The following is a 21047-nucleotide window of genomic DNA, read 5'->3' as shown; positions in this document are numbered from 1 at the left end:
CCATTCGAGAGCTTCCAGAGCTGCGCTAATGTGGTCGCGTTTAGACAGTCCTGTTACAATGCGCGCCGCGAAGTTAATGGCCTTCTGCACACGTCGCCTCTGGGTTGCGCAGCAGCCTCCCCAGACGGTACAGCAGTACATTATGTGGGGGAATACAAGGGCCTCGATAAGCATCTTTTTTACTTCATACGGTAGCTTATGTCTCAACTTAGATAGGCCGACTAGTACATGGTAGCAGCGGCGGGTCACCAACGACACCTGCTTCTCCCAGGTCAGTGAAGAGTCAAAGAACACACCTAAAATTTTGATCTCGTGACTAGGTTTAATTTCGCAAATGCCAAAGTCAATAGTAAAATTTACACTACATATTTTTCTCTGCGGCTTTACTAGCAAAAGTTCAGTCTTAGTTGGGTTGATTTTTAGCCTGTTCTGGGTGTACCATCGGAGAGCCACCTCCAAAGTACACTCCATACGCCGTTTTAGGTCGTCCAAATTAGAAACCGTATCAGATTCAATAAACTGAATGTCATCGGCGTACATGACCTGCTTGCCACTGGGTAAATGAGACATAAGGTCGTTAGTAAAAAGTAAAAACAATTTTGGACCCATTGATTGAAAGCAGCGTCATACGTCACTTTGTTACATCCTGTTTCTCACCACAAGAAGTGTGGAGTTATGGTCGTGCCACGAAACGGCTTTCTAATGATTTAATGCAGCGCACAAGCTAAATTATTAAAAGTCTAAAATCTTAATAGCGTATATGTAGGGCAAGAAAATGGTTGTCATCACCTGTAGACATTTTTACTAGAGACGTCTAAAAGGCACGTGTTACAACGTTTTGTAACGATTTTGAAAAAAATAAACAATGCACTTAGGAACATCTGCACGTGCCTTGCCGGTGTATTTGACGCCCTTCCAGATGCAGAAGTAGCAGATGATCCAGGCCAGTGCCAGCGTTCCGGCCAGCTCCCAGCGCACCTCACCGACCTCTTCGATACCGTCGGTGATGTTCAGGGTCCGACCCCTGTAACACAGGTCGGCGCCCGGTCACAGCGGTACCCCGCCGCCGCGGGGGTCGCCAGACATCGGCAGGTCGTCGCTGGGTGCGATCTCAACATCTTTTTATGGCTCTGAACAGTTACTCTGTAAGAAACTCTGAACAGTTACTCCCAGAGAGACTGTCAGCACTTACTCCCAAAGAAACTCTGAGCACCTACATACTCCCGCTGAGCACTTACGCCTAAAAAACCCTCAGAACATACAACCAAAGAGACGCTGAACAATTATTTCCAAAGAAACTATAAGCACTTGCATCCAAAGAAATTCTGAACAATTACTAAAAAACTATATACACTTACTCCCAGAACTCTCGGACGGGATCGCTGAGGTCCTTCTCGAGGATGGCGTTCTTGCCGACCATGCAGTAGGTGGAGTTGAAGGTGCTGTTGATCTGCTCCGTCCAGCAGTCTAGTGACTTCCTCGTGTAGGGACTGGAGCACGTCGGCTTGTTCCAGTAGTTGCCGCAGCTGCCCCAGGGAAGCGCTGCAGCACAGACGGGAATAGGGTAGACCGGCGTTCGTTAAAGAACTAACTCCCCCGCAGCTTAGCGAGGGAGGGGTGATATCTCGTTAATCGAACCACTTTTCTTCAATGGAAAACGGTTTGTTTAGACAACAATAAGCAATCAAGCTCGAGCACAATCGAGTTAGTAAGAAAAAACGGTGATCAGCTTTTTAGATACAAGAAGCATTGAGGATCATATCACTTTGATCACACGGATCAATTTGATCATAAATAATTGCTCAGAAGTCAGAAGGTAACAAAGAAAGCGTTAACGTACTGCTTCATTTCTGACAGTTTTGAGGCCGATGCCCCTCTCAAATATGAGATAGTCGAATCGAAATGTCGAGCATGAACTCCTGAGTATGACTGTAATATCGGAGTTTATATCGGGGTTATATGTCGGAGGTTAATCCACGACGCCCTCGCGCATCCTTACATGCTGTCAGGGAGTTGAAGAAGTAGAACAGCGCCCATGACATGACCACAATGTAGTAGCTGTCCAGCCAGATGCATTGCAGAACGGCGCCGTAGCCCACCCCTGTAAAAGAAAACAGAACATGATACAGCAGCCTGGTGACCTCCAAGATGCGTAGGGCTACTGAAACATAGGTAATTACGGCATGCGCTGAACATTGCGGTTATATAGGTAGGACACGACATATGGTAAGAATAATGACGTTCCTTTGTCATGAGCTACTTATCTTATTATTCCTATTTCCTTGCACCATAGATCATTATATACCAATACTTGCAGTGCAGTATTATTTTTACCATCTGAAGCACCATTCCAGCCTTAAAGTCATCCACCCTTTCTCTGTTTCTATTTTTCCTTCCAAGCCTTTTCTGCATTTCCCTGGTGTCTAGCGGCACTAGCGGCGCCCGCCTGCGCGCGATGTGAATGTGAAAGAGGCTGGTGTGAGGCCTGATTGAGCGTATTGGGCGGAGCGGAAGCGGACGCTGCCAATTGGTTACGGTAATCCACGCCGGCCGAGCGCCGTCAGCGACAGCTGGCGCCCGGCGGGCGCCTCTCCGTGCCGCTACCCCTGCCCCCCCCCCCCCGCCACTGTTCTGCAGCTCCCACTACAGACCAGCTGCCCCTGACCTCCCTCCCTCCCCCATCCCACCCTCCACCCATCCTGCAGATCCCACTACAGCCCATCGTGACCTCACCGCTGCCCTCGAGTCCCCTGCAGCTCCGACTACTAGACCCTGCGACCCCTGAGCCCCCTTCCCCGTCCTCCAGCTCCCAGTACAGCCCCGCGGCCCCTGAGCCCTCCCTGTCTCGTGACCCATCGCTACCCCTGAGTCACTATCCTGCAGCCCCAGCTGTCCCATCGCTGAACTCATGCCGCCCCCAAGCCCGCTCCCCCCCCCCGTTCTGCAAACCCCAACGCACCGGCTGCCCTGGAGGAATACGGGCCCGGTCCGCCACTGCGCCACCACTGAGCTGAGCCGTAGTGCAGCTGCGCTGGGCCTTAGTGCAGCGTCACCGCCAGCCAGACAGCCATGAAAACGTCCAATGGGTGGACCAGATGGTGACGGGCGAATTATGCCACAGCTCATATCCGGATTTTCTCTCTGTATCTATGTAAATGTGACATAGGCATACACCCGACAGTCAGCTTTCCTCCTGTCACTGCTTTCATTTTTCAGTCTATGCCTGAGGCGTTTTTTCCTTCCTTTTGCAGGCCGTCCAACTGGCTTAAACCAATCAAATCAAATGTTTTCATCTCTCTCTGCGCTGGCCATTTGTCTAAGTTTCTCATCAGTCGACTCAAATGTGCTCCACTTCTTCTAATTGCATGATCAAAATCTACTTCAGACCATTTAATTATAACCAATCGCCGATTTCCAGCCAACCCCAGCTCTTCTATCGGTCGAGCCTCCGCGTGATCTATTCCCGTTCTCAAATGCTTCCGGCTGGTCCCGGTGCCTTTATCCATTTTTTCGTCTCGTCCGCTGCCACCTCCATCTCTCCTCAGCGCTGTGCTGATCCCACTCGGCCTCAACCAATCTCCACCCTGTCTCCGCCGGCTCTAACTCGGCTCGGCCGTCGGGCTGTCGTCTCCGACGCTCGTCTTTCTCGCTGCCGTCGCTGGCGGTGGTCCGATTCCGGCCGCCGCGGCCGCGCGCCTATCTGCCCGGTGGCAGCTCTCCCAGCTGTCTCCATTACTGCACCGACGTCACCATAAAGTGACGCGTGGCGTCGCCCGGCACCCATTAGCCGCCGCCCTCGCCTGGGCTCGACGGCCGGCAGCAAAACCGGCCGAGAACTGATGGTTAGTGTTTCCTCTCTGTCGCTACTGTGTCCCGTGCTGCGACCCATTCCAGTTTGGCTGTTGTTGGCCGTACTCACCCATTTTTCGGTTGCGCTCCTCATCCGCCACAACCGTGGGTGAGACGACGTCGGACGAGAGGGGGAGAGAAGTAATAAAAAAAAAACGAAAAAGAGACGGAGGAGACAATGCTGAGGACATTGGCGCCGTTGGGGATGGGGGGTGGGAGACGCGCCACTCGCGGCCCGCCTCTGTTGTCACCGTCGTCCCCTCTCACTGACTGACGTCTGTCCTCTCGTCTCCTCCCTCGCCCTCCCCGCCCTCGCCCCTCCCCACGGACTGCCGCTCCCCCAACCCACCTCCGACCCAGCTGGTCTTCACAGTTCACACTCCAGAGGGGCCACTAAACTTTATTAGGGGACCCTAATACCGATTAGTGTTTCCTCTCTGTCGCTACTGTGTCCCGTGCTGCGACCCATTCCAGTTTGGCTGTTGTTGGCCGTACTCACCCATTTTTCGGTTGCGCTCCTCATCCGCCACCAAAAGCCCCAACTGGAACCGACAGGTAATGGTAGGAGATTGGCACACTCAGATTCTCCTCGTTAAGCTACCAGAAGGACTGGTTCTCGAGAGTAGAAAAAGTGCTATTTGAATGCCCGGTGGCCCATCACACAAGGCGCAGTGCTCACCCAACGAATGTCATCCTTCGCAACACTAGGCAGTGTGAAACGTCGCCCTTCCAACACCAGGGCAGTGTGAATCGACACCCTTCGAACACCAGTGCAGCGTGAATCGACACCCTTCGCAAACACCAAGGAATTGTGTGAATCGACACCCTTCAAACACCAGGGCAGTGTGAATCGATACCCTTCAAACACCAGGGCAGTATGAATCGACACTCTTCGCAAGCACCAGGGCAGTGCGAATCGACGCCCTTTAACACCAGGGCAGTTTGAATGACACCCTTCAAACACCATGACAGTGTGAATCCTTTGCAACATCAGGGAATTGTGTGAATCGACACCCTTCAAAAAACCAGGGCATTGTGAATCGACACCCTGCAAACACCAGCGCGGAGTGAAACGACACCCTTCAAACACCAGGGCAGTGTGAATCGACATCCTTCGCAAACACCAAGGAATTGTATGAATCGACACCCCTCAAGCACCAGGGCAGTGTGAAACGACACCCTTCAACACCAGGGCAGTGTGAATCGACCCCTTCAAACACCAGGGCAGTGTGAATAGACACCCTTCGCAAACACCAGTGCAGTGTGAATCGACACCCTTCAAACACCAAGGCAGTGTGAATCGACACCCTTCAAAACCAGGGCAGTGTCAATCGACACCCCTCAAACACCAGGGCAGCTTGACTCGATGGATCTTTTTCTTGTGCTCAACGTGAAGTCGCAAGAGTGTCTGTCGAAATGGCTAAAGCAAATGGCTGGCCAGCTTTATATTCAAACGACACAGCTATGTATATATATATAAATAATGGTGATAATAGCATGGGGGATGCCCAGGCAGATACTTTAAGCGCAGAATACCTAAGAAGCATGAAACATTACGGTCACTTGGGTGAAACATCAATAAACCAAATCGTTCAAACGCCATCAGCACGTGCTTACGTTTAACCATCTTGGTATATCCAGGGATACGCCATAAGTCGCGGGACAAGGAACATTCCGCTACTTGGGACGTCACACGACGGAGCGACTCGTCGAGGGACACGCTTACACACGGCAGGCCACGCCACCGACCTGACCTAACTTATCCGGGCATTGCCGAGCGGACCCCTGCTAGGTCACGTCACCGAACTGACCGAGCATTCCAAGCCCTTGCCGCCCGGATCTTTGTCAGGTCACGCCACTCACCGAACCGCCCTAACTCTCAGGTCGGTCACCGTCCGGGCCTCTGCCAGGGCACGTCACTGGACTAATCTAACTTTCCAGATCTAACTTGGCCACGTCACACACCCCAGGTCATTGCCGTCCGGACCCCTGCCAGACCACGCCACTTACCGAACGAACTAACCTTACTCTTCAGGTCATGTCGAGCGGGCAAGGCCATGTCACCGAACCGACCCAGATTCCAAGTCATTGCCGTCCGGACCCCTGCCAGGCTAGCCACTCACCGAAACTGACCTAACTCCCAGGTCAGTCGCCGTCCGAGCTCCTGCCAGGTCATATCGCTCACCCAACTGGCCTAACTTTCCAGAGCATACGCCGTTCGGACCTCTACCAGGTTACGTCACCGAACTGACCTAACTTTCCAGGCGACCGCTGTTTGGACCTCTACCAGGCACGTCCCCGAACTGACCTTACTTCCCAGGGCATGTCGTACGGACCTCGCAAGGTCTTATCACCGAACACTTAACTGTCCACTGTCCAGGCCAATGCCGTCTGGACCTCGCCAGGTCACGCCACTCACCGCACTGACCTACTTCCCAGGTCAGTCGCCGTCCCGACCTCCTTGTCCCAGACTTGGCGTGTTCCAGACCACCACCCCCGGGCGATAGATCGGAGCGGGTACCTACCGTCTCAACAGCCGTAATAGGCGCCGTACACGTCCCGCTGTCCCATCCCCTCTCCAGGTAGGGACCGCCACCCCCACCCCCCGCCGGCCGAGCCCAGCGAAGGCGCGCCGCGTTTATGGCCGCGGTGCCGCCTGGGGCGCTCCGTCGCTCCCCCTACAGGCATATGACACTCGCTCCGAGCCTGCCGGCGGGCGCCGGCCCGAAGCCCACAGATATATGTGACACTCCAATAGTCAGTCACGTGACACCCCCAACAGACATGAGGTGCACGGACACGAGCCCCAGAGGGTGTCCCGACCGACGCCGAGGGCCGACCTGCCATAAAAGGGGCCAACGGTCATAACCAGCTGTAAGCGGCGGCCCGCTCGCGTCACCGCCGCCCGTTGACGCCCAGCGGCCAGCGCGGGGCCGATGACAACAACGATCCCAATGCGCCGGCCCGCCGCCTCGGCGTTCCCGCGACGCGGCCGCTGGGAGGGGGGGGGGGGGCAGCCCGATCGCTAATGGCCGAGCCCACAGGCGATGAAGGCATCTCACTGCTGCCAGCTGCTGCCAGGTACTGGCCGCTGCTAGTCCCGCCCGTCTCATACATAGTATGTCCCACAAAGTAAGTGCGTACGCCAGTCAGTCCAGTACCGAGTCGGACACACCCGCCGCCGCGCCAGTCTGGGCCAGACCACTCCTTAGGGAGTGAGAAGAGAACCCGGGTCCGAGCGCGAGGCGAAAAATATTGTTCAAACTGCGCCGCGTGAGCACTGCCCCCGATTCCAGGGTAAAGAGCGGCGCCCCGTCTGCCGCAGCCCCTGCCTGGTGGTACACGCGCATGGCCCGCACCGGACAGGTAGACGTGCCCGTTGTGGGGAGCTCAACGTAGGTCGACGGTCCACGCAGCCGGCTGGTTTGAATGCCGACCCGGATTCTTGATGCCAACGGGTGTGAATTACCCATCGCCATATCGTAGACCCCGTCCGTGATCGGTGAAAAAGGAATTCGTTGCTCCGCAGGCCGCCGTAAAACGCTAACATGCATGCAACCCACACGCACCGCTGGTCCAAGACCGATGAAAATAACGACCCCAAACGCGTTTCCAGCCGTCGAAGCGCGGATATGTCGAGCGCCTGCCTGCGGGGCTCCGCCCCACCGTAGCCCCGGAAACGCGGCCGCTGGGTTAGGGGGGTATCCCGACCGCCATTGGCCGCCCCCACTGTAGATGAAGGCGTTTCACTGCTGCCAGATACTGCCGCGCGCTGGCCACTGCTAGTCCCGCACGTCTCATATGTCCCACGAAGTAAGTGAGCGTGTCATCGGAAGCCGGCACGCTAATCAGGCCGTACCGTCTACAGACCGCAATGCAGCAACGCTGACCCGCCTCATAGGCCCCGGCGGGAGCCCGGTCACAGACTATTTCGGAACAACTCACGCGTTACCGCCACTATATGGGCACGTTACTGTTACACGGATGCCTCTCATGGCCGGGAACCCGGTCGACTCGCTCGCCATCACGACGGTCCGTGTATTGTCTCGGGACTGTCATACTCGTCCCGCCTTCCCCTTCCCCCCCCCCCCCCGGGGCGGGGGGGGAATCCTCCTCCCGGCCGACCGTCCAAGCCCAACGAGGGCGGCGACCCCGCCGAGCCGCCGCGCCGCGACCGGCCCGGCGCGGTGGTCACCCAACGGTCATATAACCCACGGCAGGGAAACCCGGGCCACTCGCTCGCCAGCACGACGGTCCCTGTACTGTCTCAGGACTGTCATACTCGTCTCGCCTTCCCCTCCCCCTCGGGACCCCCCTCCTCCTCCCAGCCGACCGTCCGAGCCCAACGAGGGCGGCGACCCCGCCTAGCCGCCGCCCCGCCTCGGCCGGCCCGGCGCGGCGCGGCGGTCCCCCAACACGGTCATATAACACGCCTCGCGACGGCCCCGGACGGCGCTGGATACGGTTTGCCATAAAAGGACACCTGCGCTTATAAACCAGCTGTGGACATAAACCAGCGGATCCCCAGACGGTGACAGGCCGTCTGCGGCGTGCCGCGCCCGTTGACCGACGCCCGTTGGCGCCGCAACCAGCGTCCGACGCCGAGCCGCTCTGGCCTCAGACCCCGTCGTGTCGCCCGCCGTGCGAACCTCGCATTCCCAGGTCCGTCGCCGATCCGGCCTCTGCCAGGCCTGTACCGCACTGACCTAACATTACCAGGTCAGTCGCCGAACCGGCCTCTGTCCGCACCGACCTCACCGAACCGGCCGCAGTCCGAACCGGCCTCTGCCAGGCCTCGTACCGAACTGACCTAACATTCCCAGGTCAGTCACCGAACCGCCTCGCCGAACCGGCCTCTGTCTGCACCGGCCTCACCGCACCGGCCTCTGTCCGCACCCGTCTCTGCCAGGCCTCGCACCGGACTGACCTAACATTCCCAGGTCAGTCGCCAAACCGGCCTCGCCGAACCGGCCTCTGTCTGCACCGGCCTCACCGAACCGGCCTCTGCCTGCACCGGCCTCACCGAACCGGCCTCTGTCCGCACCGGCCTCTGCCAGGCCTCGTACCGAACTGACCTAACATTCCCAGGTCAGTCGCCGAAACCGGCCTCACCAAACCGGCCTCTGTCCGAACCGGCCTCTGCCAGACCTCGTACCAAACTTACCTAACATTCCCAGGTCAGTCGCCGAACCGGCCTCGCCGAACCGGCCTCTGTCCGCACCGGCCTCACGAACCGGCCTCTGTCCGCACCGGCCTCACGAACCGGCCTCTGTCCGCACCGGCCTCACGAACCAGCCTCTGTCCGCACCGGCCTCACGAACCGGCCTCTGTCCGCACCGGCCTCACGAACCGGCCTCTGTCTGCACCGGCCTCACGAACCGGCCTCTGTCCGCACCGGCCTCACGAACCGGCCTCTGTCCGCACCGGCCTCACGAACCGGCCTCTGTCCGCACCGGCCTCACCGAACCGGCCTCTGTCCGAACCGGCCTCTGCCAGGCCTCGTACCGAACTGACCTAACATTCCCAGGTCAGTCGCCGAACACGATACATACAGCCGACACTGCACACAGCACGTGGTTACGATGCAGATACCGGCGGACCGGACCCACCTGCCATTCCAACGGTGCCGGGTCCGTAGTGTTGCGCGGAGTCCATGGTCCGCGTCCCGCTCTGGCTCTCACCACCGTACCGTGCACGATAAAGGCTGCGTGATGCCAGCACACGCACGCTATCCTACCACACACGCGCAATCACGCCACCAGACGCGCCACTCGCGGCCCGCCTCTGTTGTCACCGTCGTCCCCTCTCACTGACTGACGTCTGTCCTCTCGTCTCCTCCCTCGCCCTCCCCGCCCTCGCCCCTCCCCACGGACTGCCGCTCCCCCAACCCACCTCCGACCCAGCTGGTCTTCACAGTTCACACTCCAGAGGGGCCACTAAACTTTATTAGGGGACCCTAATACCGAATGGAAGCCGACGGCGTCTGCCCGGGCGGCCTGCGGACTCAGAGCCGCGCCGCCGCGGGGCGGGAAGCGCTGAGGTGACGCCCACTTTGGTGACTGGAGAGGATAAGGACAAGGTGCTGAAAGTTGGCCCAAGACGGCGGGAAATGAAGAGAGGATGGAATATTTTCGTTTGAACAGCATCAGGGTGTCGAACATAAGGACAATCATTGACGAACAAAATCAAGACAAAGAAACGTCTCTGGCAGTTTAACAGCTCCAATAAATGCTGAACTTATCTGTGTGTTGAGAAATGCTGAAATGATGAGCGTTTTATAACACCTTTCTTCACGGGCAGAGCGCATAGGTACACCAAACCCGTATCAGTCGTATTTAGACTTCTTGGACATTTTTTTTGTTCGACACTACAGTTCGACATGTTCATCATTTGTTTGTGCTACGTTGATCACGATTTATATGTCTGCAAGCTGTTATCGAAAATAAACCGCCAGGTACATTGAGCTTATCCTGATTCAGTCAGCAAAGCTGCATTTCTTGAGCGCTAGTGAAAGACGTCCAATAAAAGTTAGTCGGGTTGACGGATAGCCAGTGATTGGGGAACCGAATTGGCAATGCAACGCCAAATATTGACCATGGATAACATCAGTTTGATCGACATTACCAAGCTTCCATGACAAGATAAAGGCCGATGCACGCTTGAACAGATGAAGAGCAGGAATACCTCAATGGAAAAAGTGAGGAGAACTTGATTAACCAGTTGTCTGTTTCACATAACTAGTCTCAACACCCTCTAAACTGCAGCCAGCAGTGCCATCTGTATGAGGACTACCGGTTTTTTAGGGGGGGGGGGGGAGGTCGAGCGCGGCTGACACTTGAACCGATGGTTGAACTCACCTTTGAAAGCAGGTGATATCTTCCACACTCCGAGGCCGCCGATGGAGAGGTACTGGCCGAGTGACACCTCCAGCAGAAACATGGGCACGCCGCACGTGGCCACCGTCAGCAGGTACGGAATCAGGAACGCACCTGCGACAGAAGGGACGACACAGTCAGAGTCAGAGTACATAACTGCATGCAGGGGCTATTAAGCATATCAACGATCATCAGTCAGCAGTGCATGGCGAGGTGTTTGTCTCTCAGAGTCCACGGGTAATGTTTACGGGAGCAGAGGTCCCTCCTACAGTTCACAAATACGCGAAAAGATGGAGGAAGGTCGGTATTGGAAGCAGCATGGATAACTAAGATGTATTGCAAATATGATAAATATGTGTTAATTAGCCACTGTTGGAGGAGCAGGTGGGAATGGACAGTACAGTTCCCGAGGGATTAGGTGCGCAGATTATCGCAAAAATCGCGAGTCCAGCAAAACGGCACCGACGACCTCAAATTAGGAATACTGACGTTATGATATCTCCACCAAACTTTGAAAATATTGCACTCGAATCCTATCAGTTTGTATCTACATAGGTACACTCTACAGTCTTATTCATCTTCATGGAAACTTCATTTGTTCACAGGGCTCTCAATGGATTCTTTTCTTAACCCTAGCCGGTGGTGGGGAAGGGTTGCCAGCCCCTGACTTTTTTCCGCAAAAAGTCGGAGCGCGATATCTATAGGAAGTTGTAATCTTGCATATCTAATGCTATATTCAAGCCAGATCTTGTGACAACAACCACATTTTCAGGTCATGTCAAGTCACTGACCTATGAGTTATGACGTTATAATAATTGAACTTCTGAACGGTCATGAAATGTCGTAACTTCGTAATGCCGTCAGTGCCAGAGGAGCGTTTGCAGGAAGATGCAACTTATGAGACGTGAACCTTCCGAGGCCTCGCATCTTGTACTCGTGTATCTGAGATTTTTCCTGAGTGTCATCTGAGGTCAGGGCGGTCACATGGCCTCTGAGCTAGCGAGTCGGGAAAGCCATCAATGGACTCAGAAAAACCTGCCGAATCGAATGACACGCAATAACGTCTCCTTCGACCAGCTTAGTTACCTGAGAGACTGTGACCTGGCCTTGACCTGAGGTCAACCCCCTAAGATGGCCTGCGCAAAAAAAATATTCGACGAGCCTGATCATGACAAACACGATGGTGCCAAAACCACGCCCTGCGATCATTTTAGGTGAAATTATTTGCAAAAAACGGGCCCATACATTGTATTCTTGATCTGACATCAGAGGTAACCGGCTGGCCTGAGGCCTTAAAATCGAGTACCAGTCGCTGCGTCTTGTAACGGCGCACACGTCTTCTCTTCTGCGAGGCTCTAGCTCAATTAGGGGAGAAATGGTGAGATCGGTTCCACCGACCTCCCTGAAAGTGTGTACCTAAAGTGTGTAGAAAGCCGATAGGATCGGCGAGGATTAAAGTGTCTACCTAATATGTTGATAAAAACGTAAAGGCCTTCTAGCATCCTAAACAAATATTTCACTTGTAGTCGGTGACAGACTGCGGTTAGGAGGCAGCTTATCAGCCTCCCTTGCACACAAATTAGGCTCATATTCTCACGAGCTCGTCACTTAACTAATTTCACGGTGGCGCGCTAAATTTCGCGCCAGGTCATTAGAGGGCCGCCGGCCGTCGGCGGCGGCGTCTGGCACGGTGCCAGGTCGCCGGGAGAGCAGCGCCGGGTCGGAGGCGGCGGCAGCGGCCGCGGCCAGCCTGCCAGCCACCAGCGGCGCCCTCCGAGGCCCACACCGGCCCAATCAATACGGCATCTCACACGCGTCTGTCGCCCAGCCGCCCAGGGGGGGGGGCAGGGGGAGGGGCAGGCGCCCTGCAGGCTGCATCCGCGAGACGACCTCTGGGCAGAGCTGCAGGGGCGATGAAAGATGGGAGGAGAAGCGGAACGGAGAAAATCGCCATGGTGATGATAAAAAGAAAGGACAACGCGAGACGCTCCTGGTGTTTAGAGCGTGGAAGCGGGACGGCGAAAGAATGAGGTGGAAAAAGAAAGAGGAAAAGATTATATTGGAACGAAGATCCGAAGATGTTATACATGAACCGAGTACAACAAGACGTTTGAAAGGTAATTATTGGAAGTTCTAACGTTGTGTTCACGATGATTTCACGAATAAATACTTGACGAATGAGTACGCATCAGTCTCCGCTTTGCTCGAACTACAAACTGCCACAAATAGGTCACGGACACCTCACGTCGAGTTCACAGGTAATTTGCGACATATTCACGAAATGGTGGGCATCGCAACACGGCCGCACCTACCCTCCCATTTGCACTGAGACAGTCACGTCACGCATACTTCACGCATTTATGGCATAAATAGTTTATAACTAGTTTACGCACGTAACGAATAGTTTGCACATGGCACGAGCAGTTTACTATGAGTTCGCGAGTAGTTCATGACGATTTCTTGAGTAGTTCACGACTATACTGCCTGACTACTGCGCTCTCTTCGGTGCGGGGTCTTCCTGGACACTACTCCCCATTCCAAAGGACTGAACTGGGCTGTCATTATTTGTATGACGCATTGTGATTATTTATATGACCTGTATTTATATGAGGTGTCCAAGTTTTCACGAATTTCGAAATGCGCAAACTCAATGCGCCCATTCGTAAACTAGCTATTCGTGAGGTCGCCGTGAACTCGTCGTGAACTATGCGTGAACTTGTCGTGAACGGTGCGGGGGCCTCCCAGTTCGTGCCACAAAATGGCACAAAATGGCACGACTTGTCGCCACAAAATCGTGTCCAAAATCGTGCGTATTTCAAGCTACCTTAACATGATCCGCTCTTTGGACGTTTGAGAAACATGGGGTGAGTTAACTGTTTACCGACTACAAGCTGAACACTCACCTCCGCCATTTCGGTAGCAAAGATATGGAAACCGCCAGACGTTTCCCAGGCCGATTGCATAGCCCACAACCGAGAGAACAAAGTCCAGCTTGCCCGACCAGGTCTCTCGTTCCGGCTCTTCGGGCTTCAACGATATGACCTGCGATCGAGGAGACACACCATAAGTTCAGGTCAGGGGCAGATGCGCGTTTCTGGAAACATGAAAAAGGAGCTACGTGGAATGGTGGAGGGCCATCTCAAGCACGTTTGTTGGTGTTAGCAAAACAATTCAAGAACTATGTATATATGCAACGTATTGTGGTGCAACAGGGTAAAGGCCTTTAGGCTCAGCTAGCAGTCTTATGTTCTGTTTCGAAGTACTTACATAAAACCTACAATACCAAATCTATTAAACCACCTCAAAGCCTGCGCATCTAGGGGCTCTTTCAAGCTTCAGTTAATCACCGGACATGTGTCTATCCGTTACCTGTGTGCTGGGCGTCTGGGGCGTGCCGTTGGCGCTGTGCTGGGCGGTGACGCAGGGGCGCGGCTCCAGCGCCAGCTTCTGCGGGCCGTGGTCGCCCATCGCTGCTGCCGCTGCTGGAGAATGGACGCTGGAGTGTGCTCGTTCTCTCTCTCAGCGGCGGTAGGCCGGGACGCAGCCGGACGCGCTCATGCCCCGTCTAGCGGCGCTCCCTGGGGAGAGGAGCGGCGAGCGGTCACAGCTGCCGCGGCCGTCACCGCACCGGCAACGACTGTGGGGACGGCCCCAGAGCGACATCGATCTACGAGCGAGGCGAAAACGGCCGCCGACCGGCCGCCGCGCCGGGCTAACGCAGGATTTATGGAGACATTGCCTTCGGATAGACGACCAAGGCCGGCGCTCGGCAGACGGAGAGACGCGATTTTTCCTGGGCTGGATGTTTTTGTGGGGTGCCCGGGAAAGGCGATGCTGTTTAGAATGCTGATAAAACATCTTTAATCATAAATGTTATGAATACTGACCGTTCACTATAAAGGGAGACATCACAACGCCTTTGTGGAAAAACATTATCGTAATAATTAGCAATTGAAAAAAAAATGCTTGCCCTGACACCTAACGAGGGAAGAATGAAAGAATGCTGCCGGCGAAAAGACAAAAAATCCTGATAACATCATGTTGAAAGGTAATCCTCAAAACGGCTGAGGATGATGATTACACACGAACAGACAGACATGCATCGGCGTTTTTGCATTCAAGTACGGTACGTAAATTATTGGCGTTTTACCAGCTTGTAAATATTTCGCTCTCTTCCTCCCTCCCTCTCTCTCTCTCTCTCTCTCTCTCTCTCTCTCTCTCTTTCTCTCTCTCTCTCTCTCTCTCTCTCTCTCTCTCTCTCTCTCTCTCTCTCTCTCTCTCTCTCTCTCTCTCTCTCTCTCTCTCTCTCTCTCTCTCTCTATCTCTCTCTCCCCCCTCTCTCTCTCTCTCTTTCTATCCTTTCCCCTTTATCTCGTATTGTCCATTTCCTTTGCGCCTGTCAACATACCCGAGAAAGATCAACAATCTCTTGGTTGTCATAATATTGTGCCTCCTTGTTAGTGTGGCTAGTGTAACCGTTCCAGCTGATACTGGTAATCTTCCGATCTCTGTCTCGTAGGCAGACCACAAATCAAAGCGGGATAGTGAAACACTTGCCTTTGAGATATTATATCGCTAAGAAAAGGACTTGAATAGTTAGACCCTCTTACATACCAGAGGTTAGCCGTGGTGTGGCTTTGATGAGCGCTTTGAACTGGCGGCCGAGCTGTCTACTGTAGCGGAAGCTCGCGTGGCGACCGAGCGTGCTTAACGACACGATGAGTTACCGCCAGTGCCCCGGTCTATGACTTAATGGGACGCCGCCATTTTACTTGTCATGGGCCGGCGTTATATAATGATCTAGCACGCCACTGTGCCGCCGCTCGGGCGCCGCCAGAGCGGCCACCCCTCGTCCATCTACCTCCAGCACACAGTCGCACACTCAAATTGTCAGTCTGGAGGCTCCAGACTGAACAATGTGAGTATGCGACTGTGTGCGATTGCGCGTCTGCTGTCTGCTGTCCGCTGCTGTCTGCTGATTGTATTACGTTTTTTTACATTAACAATGATGCTCTAGTTACCTACCTACTGAAAAGCGTTGTCATTTTCGTTATTTTCCATAAAAAAAAAAAACACAATAGGTAGGTATGATGTGCGAGAATGGCTCTTTTCAATAAATGAAATGAAGTTTAGTATCTTGAAAACCAGTGAATATTTTTCAATGAAATTGTGTAAATGTTTATTTGTCATCTTTCTGAACCACGGGACATCACTTTTATGCCATTTATTAACTTTTTTAATGTGGGAAGGTCCCTTTAACCCGGCAGTTGCTGGGGTATTTCGCCACCCACCGTTTGCTGGGGGGGGGTCGTTAAACGCCCCCAGACGATAACTCGAGAACCAATAGGCGCAGCGAAACGCACGAGGCGGCAAACGAAAGAACGCGACGAGACGCTTCAGATGAGTACTTTAAAGTTGAATTTTGAGGTCACAGGTCGGGTCAAGGTCAGGTCAAACACCTGAAATCGGGCTTTCAGTAGCATGGACTTCAGGACTTCGCAATGGGCGCCTCTCGTCATAAACTCTGTCAAAACGGTGCACAATGCATCATATAAGGTCTAAAAGAGTGTCAGCTCCATGTAGGGGTCAGTCAAGCATAGGTCAGGGTCAAGGTCAGGTCAACCGGGTAGGCACATATCCCCGAAAATCAAAACTGATATTCGCAGCCTGTGACACATGTTTTATGGGTAATTTGGGGCGTAGAACACGATGGGGCCATTCATTTTAGCATATGTGTACGCGTTTGGCTCAAAAAGTTAAATTTAAGAAATGCATGTATCATGGTCGTGAGGTAGTCACGAGAAATTGCCAAGATTCAGTTCAAGATTTTGGAAAATGCGGAGCAATAATCAATAATCGAAGATAGCCATTTGATTGTTCATGGTATTGGCAGTCTAATGGCGTTTACGGCATGTCTGTATGTCTATTCTGTGATTTTATATGATTTTTTGAACATATGCCGTTTTTGGTCGAAAACTCAGAAATCATGACGTCACTAAAACCTCGATATCTCAAAAATTTTCCGACCGATTTTTTTGAAACTTTGTCACAATAAACTTCAATCAATTCCCTACAGATACCCAAAATTTGGCGCGCCTGCGGCGCGCCGTTTTTATGCTATGGCCCGGCGAAAAAAGTGGGGGCGTTTAACGCCCCCCCCCCAGTAACTCGCGGGTTAACGCTCGCCGGTATTGGTGTTTTGCCAGCCGCGAACGTATGGGGGTCCGTAGGACCCGCCCGCCTCCCAGTCCCTTGCCGTTCCGCCCCTGATCGAGGCAGAGCTTTGCGGAAAAAAACTATGTTGTCCGTGACAAAAGGAAGCTGATGATATCCAATTTTAAGGTCCTAGGTCATTGGTTGACCTTGCAGGTCAGGTCCATGACCCAAAAGTCGGTAAAATCAAAGACTTGTCAGAACTTCGTAATGTGAGGTTGTTAATTATTTTTTAGTTTTAATCACGAATTTCATGCTAGTTTTTATCACAGATGAAGTCTTCATGCATTTAGGCCAGGTCGGGTCAGGCCAGGTCAGGTCAACCAGTAGGGGTCCTGCCAGGTATTCATAGTAGGTGTCAACCATCACTAACAGCTTTGTAACATGCTACGAAGGCACAAAAATTATCTCGTAAATGTTCCAATGGTTGCTAAATTCGAAATCAGCTCTCAAAATTAGCCTATAAACATGTAAAACTCGAAAAAATTAACCTAGATCATCTAAGGTCAATGACCTGGTCTGACATTCACGTGACCTTGGCAGCCACCATAGTGCATAGGACCAATATCATTTCACGTGTTTGAACGTTTAAACCACAAAAGGCTGCAAACGCGCGGATAATGTGAGCTGACATGCCCCGAATCGCGATTCCGGCCAAACATAGTCTCGAGCAATAGGTCACAGGTCAAAGGTCATTTGGTTCAGCGTCATGAAATTTTTTAGGGCATATATAAGAATGATTTACGCGAGCGTATAACTGAAAGTTTCGTCATAATCGGCCGCTTTTTCGCGAGTTATTCGCGAAAAAGGGAGGAAGGGTCCGTTCAACCCCCCCCCCCGCCCCCCCCCCAAGTACGAAGGCTAAAACGGTATACAAACGACACTGATTTCGAATCGTGTGACTCAAATGGACCGTAAAACATGTGTCTCATGACCTAAGTATAAATGCCATAAAATATCTCGACATTTCAGTGACCAAGCTTGACATAGCCTGGCCTAGATTTAACCCATAACAAACTACCAGGCTCGCCGCTCGGTATCCGAGAACTTAGATCAAAATGAAACTTGATGTTACTGCTTCAGTGACCACCTGAGCACGAAATGTTAACAATGAACATGCCTAATTTTGATGCTATTTCCTTGAACTGACCTGTAACGTTATTCGTGGACAATAACCAGAGGGTAGAAACTTAAGTTCTCGTTCGATAGTATTTTTCAGGGCTATCAAATATCGTTTTATTCTTTAAGATAAGACCGGGGTGGTTTTTGATGAAGAGCCTCACCCTACAATCAACCGTGTCAAGAGATATACCCAGTCATGCGCGTATTAAAGTGTACGCACAAAGTCGTACCCATTGAACCTTGGCACATACAATGTTCAACGTTTTAAATCATATCAAACGACAGAAGCTAGTCTTTGGTTTACATAATGAGACACCGAATGAGTAATTTACATTGGGCTCAAAATAAAGCATATTTTTATCAACACTTCAATACTATATCCAATGATCCATTCATGCATATCCGTATACGATGCCAATGATTCATAACATAGAGCCGTAGCTGAACGGTCCACCCTCAACACAAAATGCAACGCCATTGATCTGAAAGCCCCTTTCCGCTAGATTAAGGGTACGATGAATCCACTTCCTGAAACGATTCAACAATCAACAGTTTTAATGGACAAAGCTTTTAACTAATGAGCGTCCAAACACCTACACACACTCATCAACTAATTTCTCAAACACTGACGTTCACCGCACAGTCCCATGCACAGCTGATGGCGCTGACCTGACCTGATCGGGGTGTCGTGCGGGCCCGGCGGTGACCTGACAGCTCCCACCCTGGTGCTGACCGTGCCCGAGGCGGCTTCCGTCTGAGCAGAGTCGTCCGCCGCCGGCCCGCGCAGCCCCGCGCGCCTCGCCACCACTGGCACCGCCACTCCTAATGGAAACGACCACCGCTGCCTGCAGCGCGCCGGTAGTGCTCATTGACAGGGTGTCCCGGTCAATTTGCTCGGCGAGTAAGTGTCATAAAACGGCCTGTGAGCTCCTGCAAAAGGCCTGGTGTTTGTCCTGTGTTAGCGGCAGCTCTACAGATTTACGCGAGCTAATGGGCTTAAAAGTCATTCGATGCTGCTCACGTTTTTTTCCGTTTCGTTTCTTTTTCCTCCAAGCCACATACCTACTCTACGAATTACGCTCACTAAACTTGACAAATTTAATGAACTACTTCGTCTTCTCTCATCCTGTTGAAAATGGAGTTCAACTGCGTCATTGATGTCCAGTTTGTGTAAAATCACAACAACAAACTCGATTTTAATCGGATCTGAAGAAGCACGCCCGATCAGACACGTTCTACTACAAAGCGCCGTTTTATCAAACTTCCCGGCCTATTGATTTAAGGCGGTGCTGCCATCGGACGGCAGGAGACCCAACTAGGCCGGCCGGCCTCCTCTCGCGCAGGGATCGATGGGAGAGGGCCAGACCGGCGGAATGGCCGGAAATCTGGAGCGCCAGAGGGGGAGGGAGGGCAGAATTGTGGGGCAGGAGACGGGAAGGGTGCTATCGACTGGCGTACGTCCTTCACATTAAGAGCTGCCGCCAAGTAGCTGAGCGCGTCAGAACTTCGACGTCTGTTTACAAACACAAACACCTTTATCCTACAAAGTTGTCTGAGTTCCGTAAGAAACATTTACTATGGATATGTTTGGATTATGACCTCGATAGCATTATAGTTTGATCATACTTAGTTTCCGCATACATCCGATAAGTCGAAAGGCTGCGTGGTGCCTCAAATTAACCCTCGCCGGCACAGGGGGGGGGGGGGGTTGATGCAACCCCCCCCCAAGGTTTTTCGCGAATAACTCGCGTAAAAAGCGGCCGATCGCGACGACACTTTCAGTACCCTCGCATTGATCAATTTTACACCTACCCTGAAAATTTCATGACCCTGACCCCAATAACCTTTGACCTGTGACCTCTTTTCTGTGACCATGCTTGGCCGAAATCGCGAATCGGCGCATGTCGGCTCGCATTAGCCGCGCGTTTGCAAGCTTTTCGTGGTTTCAAACGTTCAAACATGTGATTTGATGTTGCTCCCATGCATTAGGGTGGGTGTCAAGGTCACCTGAAGGTCAGGTCAGGTCATTGACCTTTGGTGACCTCGGGTGACCTCGGTTCACTTTTTCGAGTTTTACATGTTTCCAGGCTAGTTTTTGGAGCTGAATTCGAATTTATCAACCATTTGAACATTTACGAAGTAGTTTTGGTGCCTTCGTAACATGTTACGAAGCTGTCCGAGGCCGTTGACACGTATTACGAATACCCGTCACAACCCCTACCGGTTGACCTGACCTGACCTGACCCGACCTGGTCTAAATGCTTAAAGACATCATCTCTGATCAAAACTAACACGATATTCGTGATCAGCACCCCGGAAAACCACATAGCAGCCACACTTTACGACTTTCTAACAGGTCCCGATTTTCCCGGTTTTCGGGTCATTGACCTGACCTGGAAGGTCACCCGATGACCTAGGACCTTAAAATTGGGTATCATCGGCTTCCTCTCGTGACGGGCAGCACGCTCGTTTTTTCCGCGAAGCTCTAGCTCGATCAGGGGCCAAACGCGAGGGGGGGTCGTACCAACCCCCCCCCCCCCCCCCTTGTGCCGTCGAAGGACTCAAAATGGCCTGTGCCGGCGAGGGTTAGGGATATGAAAGGCATTCAGCAAGCTTATTTCATAGTACCACTCTTACTAATCAAACTACCGGTCCCTCTCCAAACCACTCGGTTTTCTCTACATGCTCCATCGAGACAGGAGTTCTTGCAACTCTCTTGCCGTTTCACTCTAAATTACGAATTAATAACATAGAGCTTCTAGGAAAAGAAAGCGAGCGATTGATGGTCAAAAGTCACAACAAATGGATCGAAATGTCAAGTGTCCAGGTCAAACAATGATCATTGGGAAAAGACGAACGTCACAAAGGAGGCATTTTGATGACTCGTAAAAACGCTTACTTTCCCGAGCATCAATTTTGGCACCATCGCATTTTATTATGCCAAGGTGCGTCGACTCAAGAACACTGTTTGGATAAGGTAACTTTGAA

At 52.7% G+C, this 21047-nt stretch overlaps 1 protein-coding gene across 3 annotated transcripts in view; it reads right to left on the bottom strand.

The window, feature by feature from the left end:
* LOC122382876 (sodium- and chloride-dependent GABA transporter 1-like) overlaps positions 1–21047 on the bottom strand; it is a 34785-nt gene that overhangs the window by 6874 nt on the left and 6864 nt on the right. The window contains exons 1-7 of one of the 3 annotated variants that reach the window (XM_043368755.1): positions 18734–18871; positions 14094–14302; positions 13628–13766; positions 10707–10838; positions 2000–2101; positions 1359–1542; positions 892–1024 (exon numbers count right to left, since the gene is read on the bottom strand). In XM_043368755.1, the coding sequence (XP_043224690.1) occupies positions 892–1024; positions 1359–1542; positions 2000–2101; positions 10707–10838; positions 13628–13766; positions 14094–14192 (789 nt within the window). In that variant the 5' untranslated portion in view covers positions 14193–14302; positions 18734–18871. Of the gene's footprint in view, positions 1–891; positions 1025–1358; positions 1543–1999; positions 2102–10706; positions 10839–13627; positions 13767–14093; positions 14303–18728; positions 18872–21047 lie in introns of those variants that run through there. The other 2 variants (XM_043368757.1, XM_043368756.1) reach the window with 2 other exon arrangements.

This window comes from Amphibalanus amphitrite, unplaced genomic scaffold, assembly GCF_019059575.1.
Source record: "Amphibalanus amphitrite isolate SeventyFive unplaced genomic scaffold, NRLGWU_Aamphi_draft 000149F_arrow, whole genome shotgun sequence".
NCBI classification, from domain to species: domain Eukaryota; kingdom Metazoa; phylum Arthropoda; class Thecostraca; order Balanomorpha; family Balanidae; genus Amphibalanus; species Amphibalanus amphitrite.
This window is presented reverse-complemented; position numbering and strand designations above follow the sequence as displayed.